The sequence below is a fragment of the Cyprinodon tularosa genome, unplaced genomic scaffold, assembly GCF_016077235.1.
Source record: "Cyprinodon tularosa strain WSP-4 unplaced genomic scaffold, ASM1607723v1 ctg796, whole genome shotgun sequence".
Classification (NCBI taxonomy): Eukaryota; Metazoa; Chordata; class Actinopteri; order Cyprinodontiformes; family Cyprinodontidae; genus Cyprinodon; species Cyprinodon tularosa.
The window spans coordinates 310,943-334,002 of record NW_024039558.1 but is presented as its reverse complement, the minus strand read 5'-3'; the positions used below and the strand labels follow the sequence as shown (position 1 = coordinate 334,002).

At 39.4% G+C, this 23,060-nt stretch overlaps 1 protein-coding gene across 2 annotated transcripts; it reads right to left on the bottom strand.

Annotated features, from left to right (window-relative positions):
- Positions 1–1,322: 1,322 nt before the first annotated feature.
- Positions 1,323–21,573, bottom strand: slc35a2 (solute carrier family 35 member 2). Of its 2 annotated transcripts, none has more exons than XM_038271231.1 (6): positions 21,238–21,573; positions 18,216–18,398; positions 17,991–18,142; positions 15,529–15,651; positions 12,451–13,040; positions 1,323–2,165 (listed from the first exon to the last, which is right to left on the bottom strand). In XM_038271231.1, the coding sequence occupies exons 1-6, from the start codon at positions 21,293–21,295 to the stop codon at positions 2,138–2,140; spliced, it is 1,134 nt and encodes a 377-aa protein (XP_038127159.1). In that variant the 5' UTR covers positions 21,296–21,573; the 3' UTR covers positions 1,323–2,137. The 2 variants fall into 2 exon arrangements, with proteins under 2 accessions (XP_038127159.1, XP_038127158.1); XM_038271230.1 differs by lacking the exon at positions 1,323–2,165 and adding an exon at positions 11,649–12,295.
- Between the last annotated feature and the right edge of the window lie 1,487 nt (positions 21,574–23,060).

Here is a 23,060-nt window from a genome sequence, read left to right as displayed (position 1 = left end):
CTGGATCCAGGTCCATTATCACTGGCCTATGAAAGAACACAGAGCAGGGGGGAGTTCTCCAAAGGTTTGGTGTAAAACTGCTGATAATGATTCTGCTGCTCTCAGTCTGTCTGATGAAACAAAGCAGCAGGAGGAGAACGTCCTCAAACTCAAGGACAGCTGTGGACGCCGTGTTCTGACCGCCTCAATGGATCCGTCTCAGCTCATGCCGAGCAGATCTGAGGACTCGACTGAACAGCTGATGGGTACAAATAAACTGTCTGTGGTTAAAGGGGGCGGTCTAATCTCTGGCTCTGCCCAGCTATTGGCTGAATGGATCTGGCTAACTGCTGCCCTGCACAGGGAAAGATTCTCTGGTATTATTGAAAGAAAGAAAAACATGTTTCAAAAGGAAGATGTGAAAAACTTCTCAATAAAAAAAGTTGTTTTTTTTTCTTTTTAAGAGAAAGTTATTTTTTATGAACAACTTTAATTTTTTTAGGCAAAGGTTTAACCAGTCATTTCACAGTTTACTATTTCTTCAAAAAACTTTTTTTTTCTTCAAAAATGTAAAAATATATCACATTTTTTCCCTAATTGCATTATTTTAAAATCTGCTACTCTCTCAACATAATTTAAAAAAATTAAGAATTGAAAAAAAGCTTTCTTGGGAAAACAAGAAAAAAAGTCAAACACTTTTTGTAAAAAAAAATAAATAAATAATAAAAATAATCTATATCATCTGAACTAAAGCAAACTGAAAATATGGGTAAAACTTTTTTTTTTAATGCAAATTATAAATTATTTTCTTAACCTTCAGACCTTCATTTCTCAAAACGCATTTTCCTCAAATTAATTTCTGTGTGTTTGCGCTCCATATTCTCTGAAATTATCCTCAGCACAACAGTGAAGCATTTGTCGCCCCCTAGTGGGAACTGTACAAACTGCACACAGAGCCTCTGACAGCAGATAAAAAATTATTTATTCATGAATAAAAAAAAAAAGTAAACATACCCAAAACAGAATCAATTACTTCTTCTTCCTCTACCTTATTAAACAGCAGAGTTTTTTTTGTATACATGGTTAAACTGGTCCTTAGGCACCACCAGCAGGGGGTGCTGTTTCTAAAACAGTGGAATGGAAAAAATTAATAAAATATAAATCCAGATTTAATTTATTGATAACACAAACATTTTATTTTCACAGTGTAGGAGTGTTTGTTCTGGTTTAAGTTCATAAAAAAAAAATACAAAAACACTATGTGTTTAAAAAAGAATAACTTCACAACATTGAGAACTTTTTAAATTTAAATAAAATGGAAATAAAATAGAAAATGACAATGATGTTATTTAGGCTGCTTTATATTTTTTAAGGACATTACTATTATAATTTCTGTTTCTAATAGAAATAAGTATAAAAGATTTACATTAAAAATGTCAGTGTTAAATGTGATATTTTACAGATCGGCTTTTGAATTGGCCGATTTTCTGCTGAAATGATGTTAATAAGTCAAAATAAAATCGAGCTATTAAAATATATGATCACAGTTCTTAAAAAAGCTTCAGTCGGCATCAGAACATGTGAGAAAAATCCTGCAATAGTTTGATAGAACTGGAGATGTTCAGCAAAGAGGGTTCCAGGAGGAGGCAGCTAGTCTGAGCTAAGAGCTGAATGAGGAGCTTTAAATGTGCTGCAGAGATTCAGATAAAAATAAAGATGGTTTTTCATTGAAACTTTCACTCAGATTGAGCCAAGAAAACTATTAAAACAATAAAATTAGAGAAGATTCAGACAGAAAGTTGATTCTGGTGAAGAAAATCCAGTTTGGCTCTGCTTTTATTGTGAAAGTCAATAAAAAGAATCCCTCCCTCTTCATTGGGTTTCTTTCCTTTTCAGCTAAAATGTCTCATTTAAAAACAAACTTTTCAAATATTAATCATTGCAACATTAGGAAATGTAAACTATAAAAAACAAACTTCTGCTAGAAGATCTGGACTGTTTCCGGGTTCAAATGGAGAAAACTAAAGTAGTGTAATTTCAGAGCTGCTGGAGTGTGAGAGATCCGCCCGTTTTCAGGTGTCTTTACCTCTGGGACAGAGCAGACGGATTTCAGTCCTGCTGCTCGTGGAGTGAAGCAGTTTGGCATCTCGGTTTCATCTCAGGAGCCTTTTTCTTTTCCTGAACACCTGCAGGAGGGATAGAGGAGGAAAGATCAGAGGTTTAAAGAGTTTCAAATGTTTCTCCGAGGTCTGAACTGAGAACAAAGAACATTTCCTGAAACAGGAAGTCATCCAGGTCATAGTCATTTAAAAAACATTTAAAAAACATTTGAAAAAACAGTCTTCTGGACTTTGTTTCCGACTTTGAAGACGTTTCTCTTCCCATCCAGGAAGCTTTTTCAATGCAAAATATCAGAAATAGTGTTGAGTTCCAGGATTTATAGAGTGGACCAACAAAGCCTGTTTTTTTGTTTAAAAAACATGCAAATTACGTAAGAGAAACTCCGAGATATTTTAAGATTTTTTTCAGATTCCAACCAGTTTCAGTCACAAGTCAACAGCTGCAGGCATTCACTTTCGGACTCTAAACAACCAGCATAAGAAAGGTTGCTGGGCCTGAGCCAGCTTTGAAACCGGATCAGACTACAACCTGGTGTTCCATACAGTCCTGCTTAAGATCTGCAGCTTTGCCTAAAGTGCAAAGCATGCTGGGTAGATTATGAGCTGTCCGAATCAGGACTGGTTTCATGCAAACTAGACTCCTGGGACAGATGAAGAACAGTCGGTGTTCTGTCAGATGAGCATACCCCGTCAGACCAGCATACCCATAGTCAATACTTGTTTAACCCTTTAGTTTTGTACGATAAATAAACTTTAAACTACCTCAGTGGGCATGTATCCCTTAAGTCATGTTACTGATTGGTGTTTTTTTGAAGCGTATGGCAATCTGACCTTAAATATTTTTTTTTTTGTTCACGACTAAAGGGATACACACTCTTTGAGGTAGTTTAAAATCTATTTTCCGTAAAAAACCAAAGGGATAAACGCAAAAAAACGCAAACATTGACTATGGGTATGCTGGTCTGACGGGGTATGCTGATCTGACAGAGCGCCGGTTTGTTCTCCTGGGAGGATGCTGACCGGTGGATCAGCAGCAGAACATTCTTCACCATCTGGGTTTTAGCCTGGAGGATATTCAGCCTAAATCGTTTTTCAGAACCAAAACCAATTCCAGAATTTCTCCTGAACTGTTGAACATTTGGAGCTCAGAAAACACAATGTAGAACATCTTCACAGTTTGCCTCTGAAAGAGAAGATCTCCAGGAGAGAACCTGCACCGGTTCTTAAAGTTTCCACCATAACTACAGAGATCAGGACTGTTTGCTGGACAAGAACAACCTGGGAAGGTCTTGGTACCGTAGAGGTAATCACCTCCTGGTAGAAAGGAAAGCTCTCTGCCTCAAACTGAGTTATTCTGGATTTTTCCGCAATTTAAACCCATAAAAGAGAAAGAATCCAATGATAATAACATCAGCAAATTATTTCGTACAAAAGAAACCTGAGAGCTATGTCTAAAGAAGAGGAGCATTTTTTTTTATCAGTAATTAACTGGTTGGTTTTATCCACACGCTGATGGTGGTGAGCTAATTTGGAGCCAAAGCTGCCCTGGGGCACGATGACAGATCCAAGTCTGCAGTGCGACCAGAACAGGATCCCCTAAATGTCTGGATCAGATGAAGAAAGGTGAACTGGAGCAAAGATGCTGGACAGAAAATACGTCATCAGTTTCCTAAAGATTGTTTAGCTGATTTTTTCATTAGTGCTCCGCTTTAGAAGAATTATACCGTTAAAAAAGTGTTTACATATGTTTGGACATTGAGAATGATTCTAAATACATCAAAATAAGTTAAACAACTTAATAAACTCCATAAATGCATTATTCTAATATATTATATTTTACTGCAGAAATTAGAGAAAACGTTTTTTATTCAAAGCAGGTGTGTACAAACTCTAGCCACTAGGGGGTGCTAAACCTGACAGTTACAAGTCCTGATCAGGTCCCTGAGGGTACGACGGAGTATTAGGGCCAGGCTAGAGATTTTTATTCTTATTTTTATTTTGAGAATAAAGTCGTAAAATTACGCGAATAAAGTCGTAACATTACGAGAATAATGTCATCATACATCAACCGGTTTCAGAAAGAAAGCTTGGAGCTCCGCCCAGCAGATGACGGCCGACCAGCTCCACCAATCAGCAACCAGATTCCACTTTGACATCCTGCCCAGCTTGATGCTGCTGCTAAAAGATTTCCTGATTAGTCAAACTGACAAAGGTGTCAAGTAACAAAGTACAAATACTTCATTACTGTATTTAAGTAATTTTTTTTAGGTATTTATACTTTACTGTATTACTTATTTTTCTTCCTACTTCTGACTTCTACTCATTACATTTTCACACCAGTATCTGTACTTTCTATTCCTTACATTTTTTAAAACAAATGTTACTCGTTACTCTTGGCTTCGGTTTAATGTTTCTAAATCTTTATTTCCCGTCATGTGCTCCATCCAATGCAGATCATTGGCTCCACCCACATCTAGTGAAAACTAGTGTGATTGGATGAGTCACAGAACGCAAACACTCATTGGTTAGCTAAAGGAAATCATCAGAAGCAAGCAGGTGTTCTTCAAACTGCTAACGTGAATTGTCTATGCCATGCTACAATGTGGGATTCAGAAAAAGATGTTGAAATGTCTGAAAGGTCGGACACAGGCGACACCGTATCGTAACTACTTGTTTCACGTAATTTTACGAATTTATTCTTGTAACATTGCGACTTTATTCTCGAAATAGAAGAAAAACTAATCTCTAGCCTGGCCCTAATACTCCATGGTACTGAGGGTACCATGCACTGCGTTGCACTGTGGCGAAATGAAGCGGCCTCGCTCGCTGCTTTGGAACCTCATAGCGAACTGATGTATAAGTCATGAAGTTCCTTGTAAAGATAAAACCACATTCATCCTTCTAGATCAAATCCTATGTCCAAAAAATCTTAAATATGTCTGATCATGTTAGGGTCATAACTGTTTAGTTAGCTAACAAAGACTTTTAGCTTAGTTAGCTTAGTTAGCGTTTGCAGGGCTAACACCCAGACCTATAGCGGGTCACTCATTCAGTGACGGATCTGACCCTTTCAAAACAAAGGTCCGTTAAGTTATTAATTAGATAAATATTTATTATTTATTAGTTTGATCTATAGACATTTCCTTTAAAATTAACCGAAATTATTCTAATATGTCAGCTGTGGGTGGATATAATATCCCCTATAAACAATCAAGCCTAGAGGTGCAGTGTGGAACTAAGTTGATTGAGGGTGTGGCTTGTGTTTACTTCCTGGTTCCTGAGCCAATCACATTAGAGTTCCTAAAGCAGAGCGCAGAATTTGTTTATTTTTGGGCAAAAGGAGCAGCAGCCAGAAAACAAGGAAGCCAGAAAGAGAAGCAGAGCAGAAATAGTCTGGAAAAAAACTAAGAAGCCTCGTCGTCCTTCAGAAGGATTAGAAAATCTACTTACTGTTTCTGAAGGGTCTTTTCTCATCTTGAATCTAGCTGCGCTATGACTTGATCCTCAACTCACCAACCAGGACGACGCTCTCAATGAGAGAAAGTAGCGCGATTAGTTTGGTGTCGTTTCTGTCTGAAACATTATTGACCCCTTTACACCGGTCCTCTGAAACCGATCCGTGCCGAGTTTGGACCGAGCTCGGATCAGTTAACCGTGCCGAGCTCGGTTCTTACGACCATTTACACGTCACGCTAGCACGTTCCTCGCCTACAATCTGTGGTCCACGATATTACAGCTCTCAAGGTGGGAATTACACAAACAAAAATGGCAGTACTGGAAACACACCGGGCCTGGAACCGAGCCGTCAGCTCCGGGCCCTGGAACCCCGGTGGAGGGGGGCAGGGAGCCAGCGGTGGTAACAGAGGTTGGGTGCTGCTATCTGTGTTCAGAGCGTTTTGAGTCAGTGTTTGTTTTTTTATTTTTTTCCTCTCTCCCACTGCTCCCATGTCCCGCCTCTCAGTGTTACATCATCGTATCTGTCACTTTGAGACACCTGATTGGCGGTCGCATTCCACTGCTTAGAGAGTCGCTACGTGATTGGAGGAGAGACACAGCAGCACTAGGTGAATATTAACCAGCAGCTACTTCGATGTTTAGGTAAAAGTTAGGAGACGGATCGGTTAAAATAATTAGAGATGACACCGAAAAATCTTTTCGTTAAACATACGGAGCTTTTTCAGCTAAAAATGGAAACAGATTGTAGGTTAATACAAGTTATAACAAAAGAAGTTTGAGAAAATATAGTGTGTTATTCTTTACTAGTTAAAAAAAAATCTAGGCTTCTAAGCGGACAATGACTCCCAGTTCCAGGTTAAAATGAACATGTTTCCTTATTGAACAGATAGAATCAGCCTGCAGAGCTTCTACAGATCTTAAACTGATGTTTCTGGCATCATTATATTAGTAAAGAGGTGCATAAATCTTTTTTAAACAGAGAACAGAGAGAAGCAGGGAGAGCTGCAGATTTACTGGGAAATGCAACATGCAATAAAATACATGTCCAAGTTTAAAAGAAATTTTACAAGAAAAAAATGCTATGCTATATTTAAAATGCAGCATATCCAATTTTTTTCTGGATAGAATTGAAATTGTGCTTCTAGGGATGCATTTTTTTCATGCATTGATGTTTTTGGGTCCTATATTTGTAATCTATAAATATAAATATCAGTGTGTTGTTGTCTTGTGTTCTCAAAAATAGGAAAGCATTCAATAAATAGATGTTTTAGCTCATTTTTGGATAATTAGCCTAATGAAAGCGCAACTGTAGGTCCATGATCCTCCACCAACTTTCATCACAAGGTTAAACCCGTTGACGGTACACTTCCCTGTTGATTCCCGGACCAGCCCCCGAAGCTGACGGCTTGGTTCGAGTGCAGATCTCAGCTAAAAGCAGGAAAACTTCAGGGTGCGTCCAATCAATGCTACGGGTTTCGGTTGTTTCATGGAGTCATTCGTCATAAATCTATGATTCACCGGCTTCCTGTTTGCAGGAATTCAGCCCAGAACTGACTCTGGATCAGCACCAGCCCTGCTCTGTGAATCGTCACTTATTGCTCCTTTAATACTTTAGCAGAACCAGACGTCTGTTGTTCCTAGAAGGCGTTTCATCTCTGATGAGTAACAGACACCATCAGCTGAGGTCAGAGAATCCTAAACGGCCTGTTAGGGTCACCTGACCCACTGCTCAACCAGTCAATGAATCAGTTCTTTGCAGATTAATCCACGTTAATCCTCATCTATGCCATTTAAAAAAATGTTTCATCCTTTCTGAATCCTTTTTAAAATTTAAAGGACACTTTGCAAAAAAAGACAAATTGAAGACAAACTCCAGAGTTTAGTGTTTGCTTTATAAAACTTTACCAAAAGAAGTATTTACAAACTCACAAACGGAATACAAATCAACAATCGAGTGCAACTTAAACTGTCCGAACAGAATCAGAACCTCCAGCATGAAGTTCTGAACCGAGACGGTTTCTGATTCGATAAGAGAGCAACCAGCAGGGGGCGCTCCAGGCTGTCAGCTGGGATCAGATCCAGAAAATCTGCATCATTTTCAGGTGAATTCATAAAAAAGCCACTAAAAACTGATACATTTCATGTTTTATAAACTTTAAATATTAAAAGACAGATCAAACATTCAGCTTATTGACAAGAACATTTTATCATAACCCTTTCTTTACGTAAAAACAATATTAAAATAAATCAACAAAGAGATAAAATATCATAAAATTATTTCTATCTACCTGTATTTTACACATTTTTGATAATTTATCTGTATTTGTTTTACATTAATTTAACTTGATATTAAATTATCATGGTTGCAAAAAAACAAACTTCCAGACAACAGAAAATGCATTTAGATTTTTTGGCATTTCAGCATCTCCTTTTGGTGAAAGAATCAAAGATTTTTATGGAAAAATGTTATTAATGAGGCGAAAAGCTATGATGATGAAACCAGGAGATCAGTTCAGCTCAGAGACTCAGAGAATATTTCGGTTCATCAGTTGTTCCTGATGGAGATCAGAGCTTTAAAGGAGCCAGAGGACATCCTGTGCTGCTGAGGCCCCCTGGTGGCCGTTCAGAGGGCTGCATGAGGACCACAGTTCATCTGGAGGCTGATCTGGTTCCTTCAGAGACCCAGATCAGCTGATATTAAAGAATAATTCTGATAAATCAACATTAAGACATTAAACATGACCAGAAACAGGAAGCAGGCCGATAAATATGGAAGAAAAACGGTCTCATTGGAATCTGCCTTTTTCTCGTACACCAAATTTTAAACACTATTTTTTTACATATTGAATTCCTTACGCTGAATTTTAACTGAAGTGACCTTCAAAAAATTAGATTGCAAATGTTTTTACCTTTTAGTGAACTAAAGCCAAAGCAATCTACACTCGATGTAGTCGAGCAGCTTCTAGCCAATGAAATGAGCTTCTTTGGTCACTGACAACGGTTGGGCGTAGCTTTGTTCCAGGAAAAATGAAGCTGAATGAGATTTTCTTGGTAAATAGATATGATTACAAAACGTCAGGTAACTACTAACAGACAGCCATTAGAATTGTTCATCTGATCAGACTGAGTAAAATAACTGATCCGATCACAGCTAGTGCAGCACCCCCGCCTGCCAAGGCTCTTGGTTTGATCCGGAAGAGGCGGCTGGCGGAAAAACTTAAATTTTTCCTGTACAAAAATGAGCTAATTTCATTGGCTAGAAGCTGCATCAAATGTAGATTGCTTTGGCTTGAGTTCACCAAAAGGTCAACACATTTACTGCAGATTTTTTTGCAGCTGATTTTTTTTTTTTTTTGCAGCTGAATTTTTTGCAGCTGATTTTTTTTTTTTTTGCAGTCACTTTTTTTTGCAGCTGATTTGTTATGTTTTTGCAGCCGAATTTTTTGCAGCTGAATTTTTTTTTTGCAGCTGAATTTTTTTTTTTACAGCTGAATTTTTTGCAGCCGGATTTTTTTCTTTTTTTTTGCAGCTGAATTTTTTTTTTTGCATCTGAATTTTTTGCAGTCGGATTTTTTTCGTTTTTTTTGCAGCTGAATTTTTTGACATTGAACTTCTTTTTGCAGCTGAATTTTTTGCAGCTGATTTTTTTTTTTTGCAGCCGAATTTTTTTTTTTTTTTGCAGCTGAATTGTTTTTTTTTTTTTGCAGCTGATTTTTTTATTTTTTTTTTGCAGCTGAATTTTTCTTTTTTTTTTTTGCAGCTGAATTTTTCTTTTTCTTTTTTTTTTGTGCAGCTGAAATTTTTGCAGCCGATTTTTTTTGTGCAGCTGAAATTTTTGCAGCCGATTTTTTTTTTGCAGCCGGATTTTTTTTCGTTTTTTTTGCAGCTGAATTTTTTGCAGCCGGATTTTTTTCGTTTTTTTTGCAGCTGAATTTTTTGCAGCCGGATTTTTTTCGTTTTTTTTGCAGCTGAATTTGTTTTTTGCAGCTGAATTTTTTGCAGCCGGATTTTTTTTCGTTTTTTTTGCAGCTGAATTTTTTGATATTGAATTTTTTTTGCAGCTGAATTTTTTTTTTGCAGCTGAATTTTTTTTTTTACAGCTGAAGTTTTTGCAGCCGGATTTTTTTCTTTTTTTTTGCAGCTGAATTTTTTTTTTTGCATCTGAATTTTTTGGTCGGATTTTTTTCGTTTTTTTTGCAGCTGAATTTTTTGCAGCTGATTTTTTTTTTTTGCAGCTGAATTTTTTGCAGCCGAATTTTTTTTTTTTTTGCAGCTGAATTTTTTTTTTTTTTTTTGCAGCTGATTTTTTTATTTTTTTTTTGCAGCTGAATTTTTCTATTTTTTTTTTGCAGCTGAATTTTTCTTTTTCTTTTTTTTTTTGTGCAGCTGAAATTTTTGCAGCCGATTTTTTTTGTGCAGCTGAAATTTTTTCAGCCGATTTTTTTTTTGCAGCCGGATTTTTTTCGTTTTTTTTGCAGCTGAATTTTTTGCAGCCGGATTTTTTTCGTTTTTTTTGCAGCTGAATTTGTTTTTTGCAGCTGAATTTTTTGCAGCCGGATTTTTTTTCGTTTTTTTTGCAGCTGAATTTTTTGATATTGAATTTCTTTTTGCAGCTGAATTTTTTGCAGCTGATTTTTTTTTTTTTTTTTGCAGCTGAATTTTTTGCAGCCGAATTTTTTTTTTTTTTTGCAGCTGAATTTTTTATTTTTTTTTTGCAGCTGAATTTTTCTTTTTTTTTTTTTTTTTGTGCAGCTGAAATTTTTGCAGCCGATTTTTTTTTTGCAGCTGAATTTTTTGCAGGGATTTTTTTGCAGCTGAATTTTCACCAGATAAAAATTGAGTGTTTAAAATTCGGCGTTAAAAAAGGCAGATACCAAGGAGACCTGTTTTCTTCCATAGATAAAGGCTGACCATTTTATCTGTAAATAAAATAACTTAAGTTTAATAACTTAAACTCGTTTCCATCATTGCTCTGGTCTTCGTCTGCTGCAGCTCAGGCACCAAACAAGCCAACAGAACTCCTATTGAACCTTTCCTGCTGAGAATGTCAACCATCAGAGGGGGGGTAGGGTCTGCTTCGGATCACTGAAAACACCTCAAAGCTGCAGCTTCTATTCAAGTTTTTATTTTCCAGAAACAGAACCAAAAAATAAATCAGATACCCAGATAAACCTCTTTATCTGATCAGAATCCAAAAGAACTTCCTGTCCCAAAGACACCTGCAGCAACGTGCGGTGAAGGTCCATCCGTTCTGAGAACTAAACCGGCTCTGCAGTCTGATGCCTGAAGCTTCCTGCTAACTCATCCAAAACAAAAAGTCCCAACCAAAAAACACACACCCACTCCCACAGTCAGAAAAACACACAGTCCTACATGAAAACCTCCTTCACTGCTTTAAAGTTCTGATGATCTAGCTTTTTATTTTTATATTTTTTTTATCTCCACATGAAGGCGACCTGAGAGCCGATGGGAGGTTCTAACAGGAAGGAACCCGGAAAACAACCTGGAGATTTCTTAAGGAATTGGATACAAACTGGACTTGTCTTTAATAAACCAACGTGAGTATGGAAACCTTTAGGTTTCGCTAAACCAGGATGCAGTACTAGCTTCTACCAGCAGGAGGAGCAGCTGCCTGTTGAGTGTGGGCGGGGCTACATTGTTAACTCCACCCAGTTCCTGCTTTCATGTTGATGATTTCCATTATAATGTTGATGTTCAGCAGAAATTCCCATAAATATTTTCTAAAAAATTATATTCCATCTCTGCGTTCCAATATATGGAGTAAATTATGTTCCAGTATTGTTGAAACGAAAGAAAACTGAAAAGAAAAATGCAGTCGGGAAATTTAACTTGGAAAAACAGTTTTATCAAACAACAGTTTTGAGAGAAACTTTTTCAAAGAGAGATTTCTTTTTCAAAAATTTTTTTAATCAATATTCTGTTTTTTTAAATGTTATTGTCCAAAGTCTCTTCTGTAAAACACAATTTAAAAAGAAAGAACCCAATTTGTAATATTCTAAAAAAGAAAGAAAATCTAAAAAATGTTTGAACAAATTAAATATAGAAAAATATTTGAAAAAAAAAGTTTTTTAAATAAAATCTAAGAAAACAGTAAATTTTTTCTCAAAAGCTTTTTTAATCAAGTTTTTCCCAGTTTTTATTTATGGATTGCATTTAATTTTTTTAATTTCCATTTTCATGGTGTCCTCTTTGCTCGAAAACAATAATGGAACAAATTTTACTCCATACACGTAACTGAGAAGGTTTCCATGGAGATCCTTCCGGTTTGTTAACCTCTTCTGATTTTCAGAGGCATCTCAGTTCTTCTTGGGGTGGAGACAAAAAAGTGAAAGTTCTTCAAAAAGTGAAACGGAGAAGCAGCAAACAGACACGTGACCCCCGTGACCCCGATCCAAACGACCAACGTCAGGAAATAAAAGACGCTCCAAACAACCAGCTCGGCCCAGAATCCGAGCCGAGAACTGTGACGGCATGGCTTCTGTACAGACGAGAGGAAAAGGCACCGAACAGCACCGCTCTGCAGGGGGCGCCGTCTGCGCAGACGCCCACACAGACCATCCAATCAGCTGTTAGAAAGCAGGAGCCCAGTCAGGTCAAGGTGCTTCTTTCTTTCGGTTAGTAAAGAGTTTTAAGGCAAGAAAACAGCAGGAGGCGCTGCTGCGCCTTCCTGCCCTGCTTCCAGGAATTAGTCTGTGCCGCTGCCGGCCGAGGGAGGAGCTCTGAGGAAGAGAGGAGGAGCAGCGGTTAGTACCCAGAGGGAAGGAGGACGGAGGAGGAGACGCAGCAGCAGCCCGCTAATTGATTAGTTGGATTAGAGGGGAAAGGACCACCAGGTGGCGCCAGAGAAAGACAGAATCACTTCACCAGAACTGACTTTGGCAGAAACTCCTCCATTTCGCCGCCTCTGTCTGTCCTCAGGGGCTCCGCAGACGCAGAGGAAGAGGTGGAGTTTGGGGGAAAAGGCCCGCTGGACGCAGGCTTGGGGAGGCTGTACATGTAGACGGCACCGATGACGAGCCCCGCCCCCGCGGAGAAGAGCAGGTCCACATGGAAGCTGAACAGGTAGATGGACATCACCGTGGAGACGATGATGGAGAAGGACGTGGCGAAGCCCTTCAGGATGTTGTCGGCGTACTTGACCACGACGGCCACCAGGAGCCCGCCGAACGCCTGGTTGAAGATGACGCACCAGACCATGCCCGTGTAGCCAAACAGGAAGCCGTGCTCAGACACGGCGGGCCCGTCGTTCCACCACAATCCCAGCAGGCCGAGCACCGTGCCAAAGATCCCCAGCTGCACGTTCCTCATCCACACCGACGCAGAGCTCCCCTTCAGGATCCTCTCAAAGTAAACGCCGGCAAACCCTGACGACAGGCAGCTGATCACCACGGCGACCAGACCCACCATGTAGTTCTGGCTGGAGGAGTCAGCCACCGCCGCCTCTTTGTTTCCCTCCTGCTGCACCTGCAAGGAGACGACCAGCGAACCATCAGCTGGAGCCGCTGGACTGCAGACGGCTCAGAATCACCTGATACCACAAACAACAACAACAAACTACAACATAAAGAACAACATTAGCTAAGCTATGTAATATCAGCAACATTAGCTAAGCTACACTAGCAACATTAGCTAAGCTATACTAGCAACATTAGCTAAGCTATGTAACCTCAGCAACTTTAGCTAAGCTATGTAATATCAGCAACATTAGCTAAGCTACACTAGCAACATTAGCTAAGCTACACTAGCAACATTAGCTAAGCTATGTAACCTCAGCAACATTAGCTAAGCTATGTAATATCAGCAACATTAGCTAAGCTATACTAGCAACATTAGCTAAGCTATGTAATATCAGCAACATTAGCTAAGCTATACTAGCAACATTAGCTAAGCTATGTAACCTCAGCAACTTTAGCTAAGCTATGTAATAGCAGCAACATTAGCTAAGCTACACTAGCAACATTAGCTAAGCTATGTAACCTCAGCAACATTAGCTAAGCTATGTAATATCAGCAACATTAGCTAAGCTACACTAGCAACATTAGCTAAGCTATGTAACCTCAGCAACTTTAGCTAAGCTATGTAATCTCAGCAACATTAGCTAAGCTACACTAGCAACATTAGCTAAGCTATGCAATCTCAGCAACTTTAGCTAAGCTATGTAATCTCAGCAACGTTAGCTAAGCTACACTAGCAACATTAGCTAAGCTAAGTAATCTCAGCAACATTAGTTAAACTATGTAATCTCAGCAACATTAGCTAAGCTACACTAGCAACATTAGCTAAGCTACACTAACAACATTAGCTCAGCTACACTAACAACATTAGCTAAACTATGTAATCTCAGCAACATTAGCTAAGCTACACTAGCAACATTAGCTAAGCTATACTAGCAACATTAGCTAAGCTACACTAGCAACATTAGCTAAGCTATACTAGCAACATTAGCTAAGCTATGTAACCTCAGCAACTTTAGCTAAGCTATGTAATCTCAGCAACATTAGCTAAGCTACACTAGCAACATTAGCTAAGCTATGCAATCCCCAGCAACTTTAGCTAAGCTATGTAATCTCAGCAACTTTAGCTAAGCTACACTAGCAACATTAGCTAAGCTATGTAACCTCAGCAACATTATCTAAGCTATGTAATCTCAGCAACATTAGCTAAGCTATGTAATCTCAGCAACATTAGCTAAACTATGTAATCTCAACAACATTAGCTAAGCTAAACTAGCAACATTAGCTAAGCTGTGTAAACTCAGCAACATTGGGTAAGCTATGTAATCTCAGCAACATTAGCTAAGCTATGTAATCTCAGCAACATTAGCTAAGCTATGTAATCTCAGCAACATTAGCTAAACTATGTAATCTCAACAACATTAGCTAAGCTACACTAGCAACATTAGCTAAGCTATGTAATCTCAGCAACATTATCTAAGCTATGTAACCTCAGCAACATTAGCTAAGCTATGTAATTTCAACAACATTAGCTAAGCTACACTAGCAACATTAGCTAAGCTGTGTAATCTCAGCAACATTAGCTAAGCTATGTAACCTCAGCAACATTAGCTAAACTATGTAATCTCAACAACATTAGCTAAGCTACACTAGCAACATTAGCTAAGCTGTGTAACCTCAGCAACATTAGCTAAGCTATGTAATCTCAGCAACATTAGCTAAGCTATGTAATCTCAATAACATTAGCTAAGCTATGTAATCTCAATAACATTAGCTAAGCTACACTAGCAACATTAGCTAACCTATGTAATCCCAGCAATATTAGCTAAGCTACACTAGCAACATTAGCTAAGCTATGTAATCTCAGCAACATTAGCTAAGCTACACTAGCAACATTAGCTAAGCTACGTAATCTCAATAACATTAGCTAAGCTACACTAGCAACATTAGCTAAACTATGTAATCTCAGCAACATTAGCTAAACTACACTAGCAACATTAGCTAAGATATGTAATCTCAGCAACATTAGCTAAGCTACACTAGCAACATTAGCTAAGCTATGTAATCTCAGCAACATTAGCTAAGCTATGCAATCTCAGCAACATTAGCTAAGCTACACTAGCAACATTAGCTAAACTAGTGACCATCAGCTAAGCCACATTAGCCTGCTGTAGCACATCAGTTTTTATCAGAAATGTGGGAACCTGGTTCTGCTGGAGGTTTCTTCCTGTTCAAAGGGAGTTTTTCCTCTCCACTGTCGCTACAAGCATGCTTAGTGTGAGGGATTGCTGAAGAGTCAATGAGTCGATGCAATCGACTGGTTTCCTTAGATAGAAAACATTGTATCAATCTGACTGGATGATCTGGTGAACTGGAAAGTGCCTTGAGATGACAGGATGTGAATTGGAGCTATAGAAATAAACTGAATAGAATTGAATTGAACCTTCAGGGGTGTGAATACTTTTGACCAGTGTCGGTGTTTGGAGAAGCGGACGTACCTGAACGATGGCGACGCCTCCAAACAGCAGCAGCAGAGAGACCCACTGGACCCTGGACAGAGACTTCCGGAGCATCAGGACGCTGAAGAGCGCCGTGGTGAGGATCTTCAGCTGGTACGTCACCTGAAGGGGGAGGAGCCTATTAGAACCATGAGGTACGAGCTGCAATCATCTTTGGCTCCAACGTTGATGCTAGAAGCTTCTTAGCAAGCTTCTTAAGGATCAGCTTCATAAAAGCTTTAATCCACGGATCTTTTCGGGTTCTGAGGTCTGACAGCGTAGAAATGTTGGTTCTAGAGTTAAAAGACGTCTGGCTGATGGAGATGAGTAATCTGTTTCCTGGTATGTTGAAGAACCAATAGTTTGCATCCAATCATTTAATTAAACGTTCTTAGTTTTGGGGAATAGATAAGAATTATACTCTAATTTGTAGTTACCAATCTGTCGTTATATTTTAATTTGACAAACTGGATCTTCTAGATGTTCTTTTTCCTGTTTGGTAAGACTGCAGTTGTAGATCTTGACCTGGCTGGAGCAGAGTCGAGTAACGAATATCTCGGCTCCGTATTTTGACGATGAAAGACAGAGAAGACGTACGTTGACGGTGACGTGCGGAGGATGTGGAACAATTCTTATTGGTTAACATGACAGAGAAATACGATGCACGACGTACGCGAGCGGCGCGGTGACAGACAATACAGGTGCTGGTCATAAAATTAGAATATCATGAAAAAGTAGATTGATTTCAGTAATTCCATTTAAAAAGTGAAACTTGTATATTATATTCATACATTACATACAAACTCATATATTTCAGATGTTTATTTTGTTTAATTTTGATGATTACAAATGACAACAAATGAAAATCTCAAATTCATCATATCAGAAAATTAGAATATTACTGAAGACCAATAAAAACAAAGGATTTATAGAAATGTTGGCCAACTGAAAAGTATGAACATGAAAAGTATGAGCATGTACAGCACTCAGTATTTAGTTGGGCCTCCTTTGGCCTGTATTACTGCAGCAATGCGGCGTGGCATGGAGTCGATCAGTCTGTGGCACTGCTCAGGTGTTATGATAGCCCAGGTTGCTCTAATAGTGGCTTTTAGCTCTTCTGAATTGTTGGGTCTGGTGTATTGCATCTTCTTCTTCACAATACCCCATAGATTTTCTATGGGGTTAAGGTCAGGAGAGTTTGCTGGCCAATTAAGAACAGGGATACCATGGTCCTTCAACCAGGTACTGGTAGCTTTGGCACTGTGTGCAGGTGCCAAGTCCTGTTGGAAAATGAAATCTGCATCTCCAAAAAGTTGGTCAGCTGCAGGAAGCATGAAGTGCTCTAAAACTTCCTGGTATGTGGCTGCGTTGACCCTGGACCTCAGAAAACACAATGGACCAACACCAGCAGATGACATGGCACCCCAAACCATCACTGACTGTGGAAACTTTACACTGGACTTCAAGCAACGTGGATGAAGTGCCTCTCTTCTTTTCCTCCAGACTCTGGGACCTTGATTTCCAAAGGAAATGCAAAATTTACTTTCATCAGAGAACATGACTTTGGACCACTCACCAGCAGTCCAGTCCTGTTTCTCTTTAGCCCAGGCAAGACGCTTCTGACGCTGTCTGTGGTTCAAGAGTGGCTTGACACAAGGAATGCGACAGCAGAAACCCATGTCTTTCATACGTCTGTGTGTGGTGGTTCTTGAAGCACTCACTCCAGCTGCAGTCCACTCTTTGTGAATCTCCCCCACATTTTTGAATGGGTTTTGTTTCACAATCCTCTCCAGGGTGCGGTTATCTCTCTTGCTTGTACACTTTTTTCGACCACATCTTTTCCTTCCCTTCGCCTCTCTATTAATGTGCTTGGACACTGAGCTCTGTGAACAGCCAGCCTCTTTAGCGATGACCTTTTGTGTCTTGCCCTCCTTGTGCAAGGTGTCGATGGTCGTCTTTTGGACAACTGTCAAGTCAGCAGTCTTCCCCATGATTGTGTAGCCTATAGAACTAGACTGAAAGACCATTTAAAGGCTTTTGCAGGTGGTTTGAGTTAATTAGCTGATTAGAGTGTGGCACCAGGGGCCATCAATTTTGAACCTTTTCACAATATTCTAATTTTCTGATATGATGAATTTGAGATTTTCATTTGTTGTCATTTGTAATCATCAAAATTAAACAAAATAAACATCTGAAATATATGAGTTTGTATGTAATGTATGAATATAATATACAAGTTTCACTTTTTAAATGGAATTACTGAAATCAATCTACTTTTTCATGATATTCTAATTTTATGACCAGCACCTGTATGAAATCTGGGGGTTAGATGCTTCTTCACTGGGCTAATCCACCATTCTCTTTGTTTAAACTTCTGATTGGCTCAGTGGAGTCATGTGATTAGACGCACGCTGCAGTGTCTTAAAGGGGAAGGAAATGGTTTGGAGCGGTTCTGGTCTGACCTGGAAGGTGGCCGCCGGCAGGTTGGAGATGGCCACGTACTGCAGGTTGTTCTGCAGCGTGTAGATGAGGGACGGCACCGCCAGCTTCAGAGTGTCTTTGTACTGAAAGACGACGGAGTCCAGCAGGAAGCAGGCGGTCTCCTTCAGGTTGACTGCAAAAAGACGTCAGCATCAGAACCAAGTCGCTCAGAGACACCTGGAACCCCACCCCCCACCTGGACTTACATCTCTTCTGCAGCAGGATGATCAGCAGACACGTCGTCACCTTCAGAACCTCGGCCATGACCACGGCCGACGTGGTGAAGAACCGGTCCCCCGGCAACGTGCGCACGTAGCGGATGCTGAGGATGAGCGAAGCGTTCTGGACCACCAGAACCGCCAGACTGATGTACTTCAACTTCCTGTTAGCTACAGCTGGAAAAAGGAAACAGGGGGGTGATAACCACGCTACAAGCATTTAATGTCTACTTATAAAGCTTCTAGTTAGAGTGGCTCAGCTTATCCTGAGCTATCTCTATAGTTCTGCTGCTATAGGCTTAGACTGCTGGAGGACATAGGGACCCCTTTTTCATCATTCTATTTCTATTCTCCCACTCTGCAGAATCTGTTAGTTCAATCTCTAACGTTCTGCTCTCTCCTTATGCTCTTTTCTTGGAGAGAAATATCAGCTGTGCTGCTGCCATCAACACCTTTGTTTCTAGATGTTGGAGCTTGGCCTGTTTTTCAGTGTAGTCCTGTTTCTCTGACTGTGACTAACTGGATGTGCAACAGATGAATCAAGATGCTATGACTGGAAAAATTTGATTGACAGATGACCGTTGACATATGATTGGCCGAATTTAGGTGATTTTAAGACAGGATTTTTAATAAAAATATAAATTTTCAAACTTTTTTGGACAATATAGATAAAGAGTACATTTATATACATGTTTAAGCCAGAATGATTTGACATTTAAATATGATTTCCCTACGACTTTAATATTAGCTGCCTGTTTTGTGTCAGAACTGATGTTTTCTCCAATAGTTTATCTAATTAAGACAGTTTATCTGTCCAGATATACAGTTATAATCTTCATTGTGTCCATGGAAAATTATTTGGGAATGGAATGAGAGCGGCGTCCTTCACGTAAGAACAAAGTGTAATATTGTGATAAGGCTGGAGCCATGGATGTCTCCACATCTGCTAACGTGTTTGATGTGATGATGTGGCAGATTGGGGATTTATAAAATTTTATAAAATTTTTAACTGTTAATCGGGGCCACTTCCTGAGAGGTGAGCAGCTGCCTTCTGTAACTCTAAGCAACTTCTCTGATCTGAGTAAAGTCCAATTTATGCTTTTGAGGCATATCCTCTGCACCGTCAAATCTGTCTCTGTGCGTGACCACACCCCCCGCGCAGAGGTTCTGCAACCCGTCGTCACGCACCTCAAAAAAATCCTGACTACGCGTCGGACCTCAAGCGGATGTGCGTAGACAAAAAGCAGCTGTGATTGGTCCTTAGTATGCCTTTCCGGCTGTCTGTGTGGTCGTGCTTCTCCATTCGGTGCCGCGGCGCGCCATTTTTAAAAACCGAGAAACAACTACAATAGAAAACTATGATGAAAGGTTAATCGGTCTTTTTGCCAACTCCATTAACAGAACCTTTTCCTCTGCAATGTCTCGCAAAATCCATCTCTGTGACCATGATATCCTGCAGACGCGCCATTATTGTTTAGGAAAATAAACACTCCCGCCGGTGCCGCAGAAGTTCTCGCGACTTTTCGAATAGGCTAACCCTAGCGCTTTGGTGGGAAACTGCTGTGCATCCCTAGAAATTCCAGACTGATGGTGCAGAAGCAAACCAGCAAAACTGGTTCTCCACCAGAAACAAGCAACAGTTGATGTGTGCGGCTGCAGAAGTATAATCTGACCTAAAGATTACAATTGCTATCAGAATCAGGTGTCATCTCTTCTGGTTATTTAATTCATATAAGTTAAGACGTGTTATTTAAAGAGTTTTTCCCAAAAAAAAAAAAACATTTTCAGGAAAAAGAACCAGAGAGCTTCAAGGTGCAGACACAGAGTCTATCATTAACTAAATCTACAGGCTTCACTGAATGTTTAACGTTTTAGCCAAATATCTCCTCTGAGTTTTTTGTTCTTAAAGCAAATAACATTTTTCGGTTTTTAATTCTGCTTCTCTGGAACCCATTTCACCCTGAACCCAGCACACATGCAGGGAGGACCGGGTCAGATTCATATGGAAGGGGATTAGGGCCACTGAAAAAAAGTTAACTGATTTTTAAATATTATTTCAAAATAATATGAGAAAAAAGTCAGAATTCTGACTTAAATCTCAGAATTGTGGATCTTAATGTAGATGGGCATCATGAAGGCAGAGAGGTGGAGCTCTCAGCTTCACTGACAAACATGTGAGTTGTTTGGGAGGAACAGGAACACCTTAAAACAAGAGATCTAGTCTCTAAAACAGACATGGCTACGGCTTGATGCTAACATGTTTGTTAGCTGACAGAATTCAGAGATTAAAGTCAGAATTCTGAGAAAAAAAGACTTTTTAGATTAGATTAGATTCAACTTTATTGGCATTACACAGGCACGGGTACAATAGCAGCAAGTGGTGGATAAATAATGGTTCCATAAATACAGGACATGGGTTTCTACTGAATAAGCATAGAGATTAATACTATTATAAATAATTAATATAATATATAGATCACTAGTTTTCTGCATATTATACTCAAATAAAATGTAAAAATCAGTTCACTTCCTCTTCCGTAGCACAATAAGTTCATCCCCCCCCCCCCCCCCATGTGTTCAGGGGCCGCTGACACACCTGAGTCAAAGCTCCACGTCACCAGGTGACATTCACTGAGCCGTCGCCGCTCATTCCACCTTAAAGCCGCAGTACTTAAGGCGGAATGGATGTTTAACAGAACCTTCACCTGTACAACTGCACAAGTCAGCAGCTAAATGAGAGAAACCAGGATCTCTGCCAAACTTCATCTAAAAAAACATGAATTTACATCAAAGCTGCTTTTCACCTTTAAATATCGACTTCTTCTACTAATATTAATTAGTCACCATAGCAACTGATAGTTCGGCTTTGTTTCACCGATAACCAGTTTTTTTATTCGGCCCAAACTGGTAGATTTAGCTGCAGTTAGCTGCAGCTCTCACTGGTACAACCAGTTTAAAAGGCTGATAAGGTTCAATGAGAATTCAGTGTTTTAATCCGAACTATGTTCACCTTCATTCTGAGTCCGGTTTGGAGCCTCCCCGGTCTTACTGCTGCTCACAGACGCCATGCTGCGCTCTGCCCCGTCCGGACCGAACCTTCACCCCCACAGCCCACACTGCTAACGCACGCCGCTAGCCTCCTGGGTTAGCTCCGATATCGGTTCCGAACCGGCCAGTGTTCGGAACCTCCGGCGGGTCCTGGTGTCTGAGGCAGGGCGGCTCTGACGGATGAAAGTGAGCGGAGCTGAGTGGAGGGTCCGCGGAGGGCGAGCAGGAGCCCCCTGGAGCATCGGGGGGAGAAACTCTGCTGCGTGGACTGGCGCTGAGCTGTCCCGGAAGTCAGTAGGACTACAGCTACAGAGCTGGAACTGATGGACAGGAGGTCTTCTTCTTCTTCTTATGGGATTTTATGGCGGTTGGCAGACTTGTGAATTGTGCATTACCGCCACCAACTGATATGGAGTAAAGCAAGAAAACAGGAAACGATTCACCCCCCCAAAAAAAAAAAAAAAAAAAAAAAAAAAAAAAAAAAAAAAAAAAACCTGTGTAACTTAAACCAACATAATACTAAATCACATTTGCCCATATAATTTTAATTTACTCTAGGTCATCTTAACTCTGCCAGTTTCTGATGGTCCCATCGGTCCTCCCATCATACTTCCAACCATCTCCCAGTTCAAATCTTTAATGTCCAGATATTTTTCTGCAGCCTTCACTATTATTTTGATTTTTTCCGTTTTTTTTGTTGTCTGTGCAGTACAATTAATAACTTCTACCATGAAAAGAACAAAATTTGTCTTTTTAACAATAAGTGAGTCTTCATCAATTTTTAGAGATTTCTCTAGAGGTTTGGAATTTGCTGTGTGTTGAACTGTAGGTTTGGGGTTTTCTGACTGAGATGGGATCCTTTTTGCAGCTTCAGCGTAGGTTATTCCGAGCTCAAATTGACAGGAGGTCTTACTCTGTAGAACACCGATTACACAAAAACATATGGATTGTAAAATCTTAATTTAGAATATTTTTATGATGATTTGATTTATTATGGATGTTATTTTAATTGTTTAAAAGAAGTATTTTCATAATTTCTATTTTTCAGATATCTATTCTTGTAATTATGGGGTTGATATCAGTTAAGTTGATCACAAATATCAATTTTGGACAGATTTAATTTTTAAAAATCATTTTTGGTTTAAAATTTAGATACAGTTGTGGTTTTGGAAAGTTTCCGCTGGGGCCAATAATTTTTTATGGGAGCAAAGAATAAAATCTAAACACAAAAAAAAAATGAAACAAAAGAAGATCAGATTTCAGTTTTAAAAAAAGAAGCATAGATAAATAAGATGATCAAAGGAAGGAAGACTTGGTTCCATAAGGCAAGATAATCAGAAACTTTGCCTTCAAAATAAGTTGTTTTTTCTTTAAACAATTAATCATTTCCATCTGCAGATTTTCTTCCCTATCTGCTTAAATCAAGTAAATTTACACCTATTTCAAGAAAAAAAATACTTGCATTTAAATTTTTGCAGGTTATGTTTTCAGTAGAGGGGCCATAAAAGGTCTGCAGAGCCACTGGCCCCTGACGGCCCCCATCTGGAACCGCCCATGTTCAGATAACAGCCCATAACATGGATAACAGATGTTGAGCTAATCAGGCTGAAGTAAGAATTGTTTGAATTAGAAAAAAAGCTTAAAATATTAGAGAGGAACCAAAAAAACAATCCTCAGTTCAAAACATAGAAAATATGTTAAAATAAGGCCACATTTATGACAGTACATTTAACGGTGAATGAATCTGGGCTATTATCTTAGTGACCAGCAGGGGGCGTAGGCTAA

Coding starts and splice junctions, on each gene's coding strand:
- slc35a2 (XM_038271230.1), bottom strand. CDS start 21,295: ATGGCGTCTGTGAGCAGCAGTAAGACCGGGGAGGCTCCAAACCGGACT. Junction 18,143..18,215: donor CATCCTGCTGCAGAAGAGAT/GTAAGTCCAGGT, acceptor GTCTTTTTGCAG/TCAACCTGAAGGAGACCGCC. Junction 12,296..12,450: donor ATGGAGGAGTTTCTGCCAAA/GTCAGTTCTGGT, acceptor TCTCTTCCTCAG/AGCTCCTCCCTCGGCCGGCA.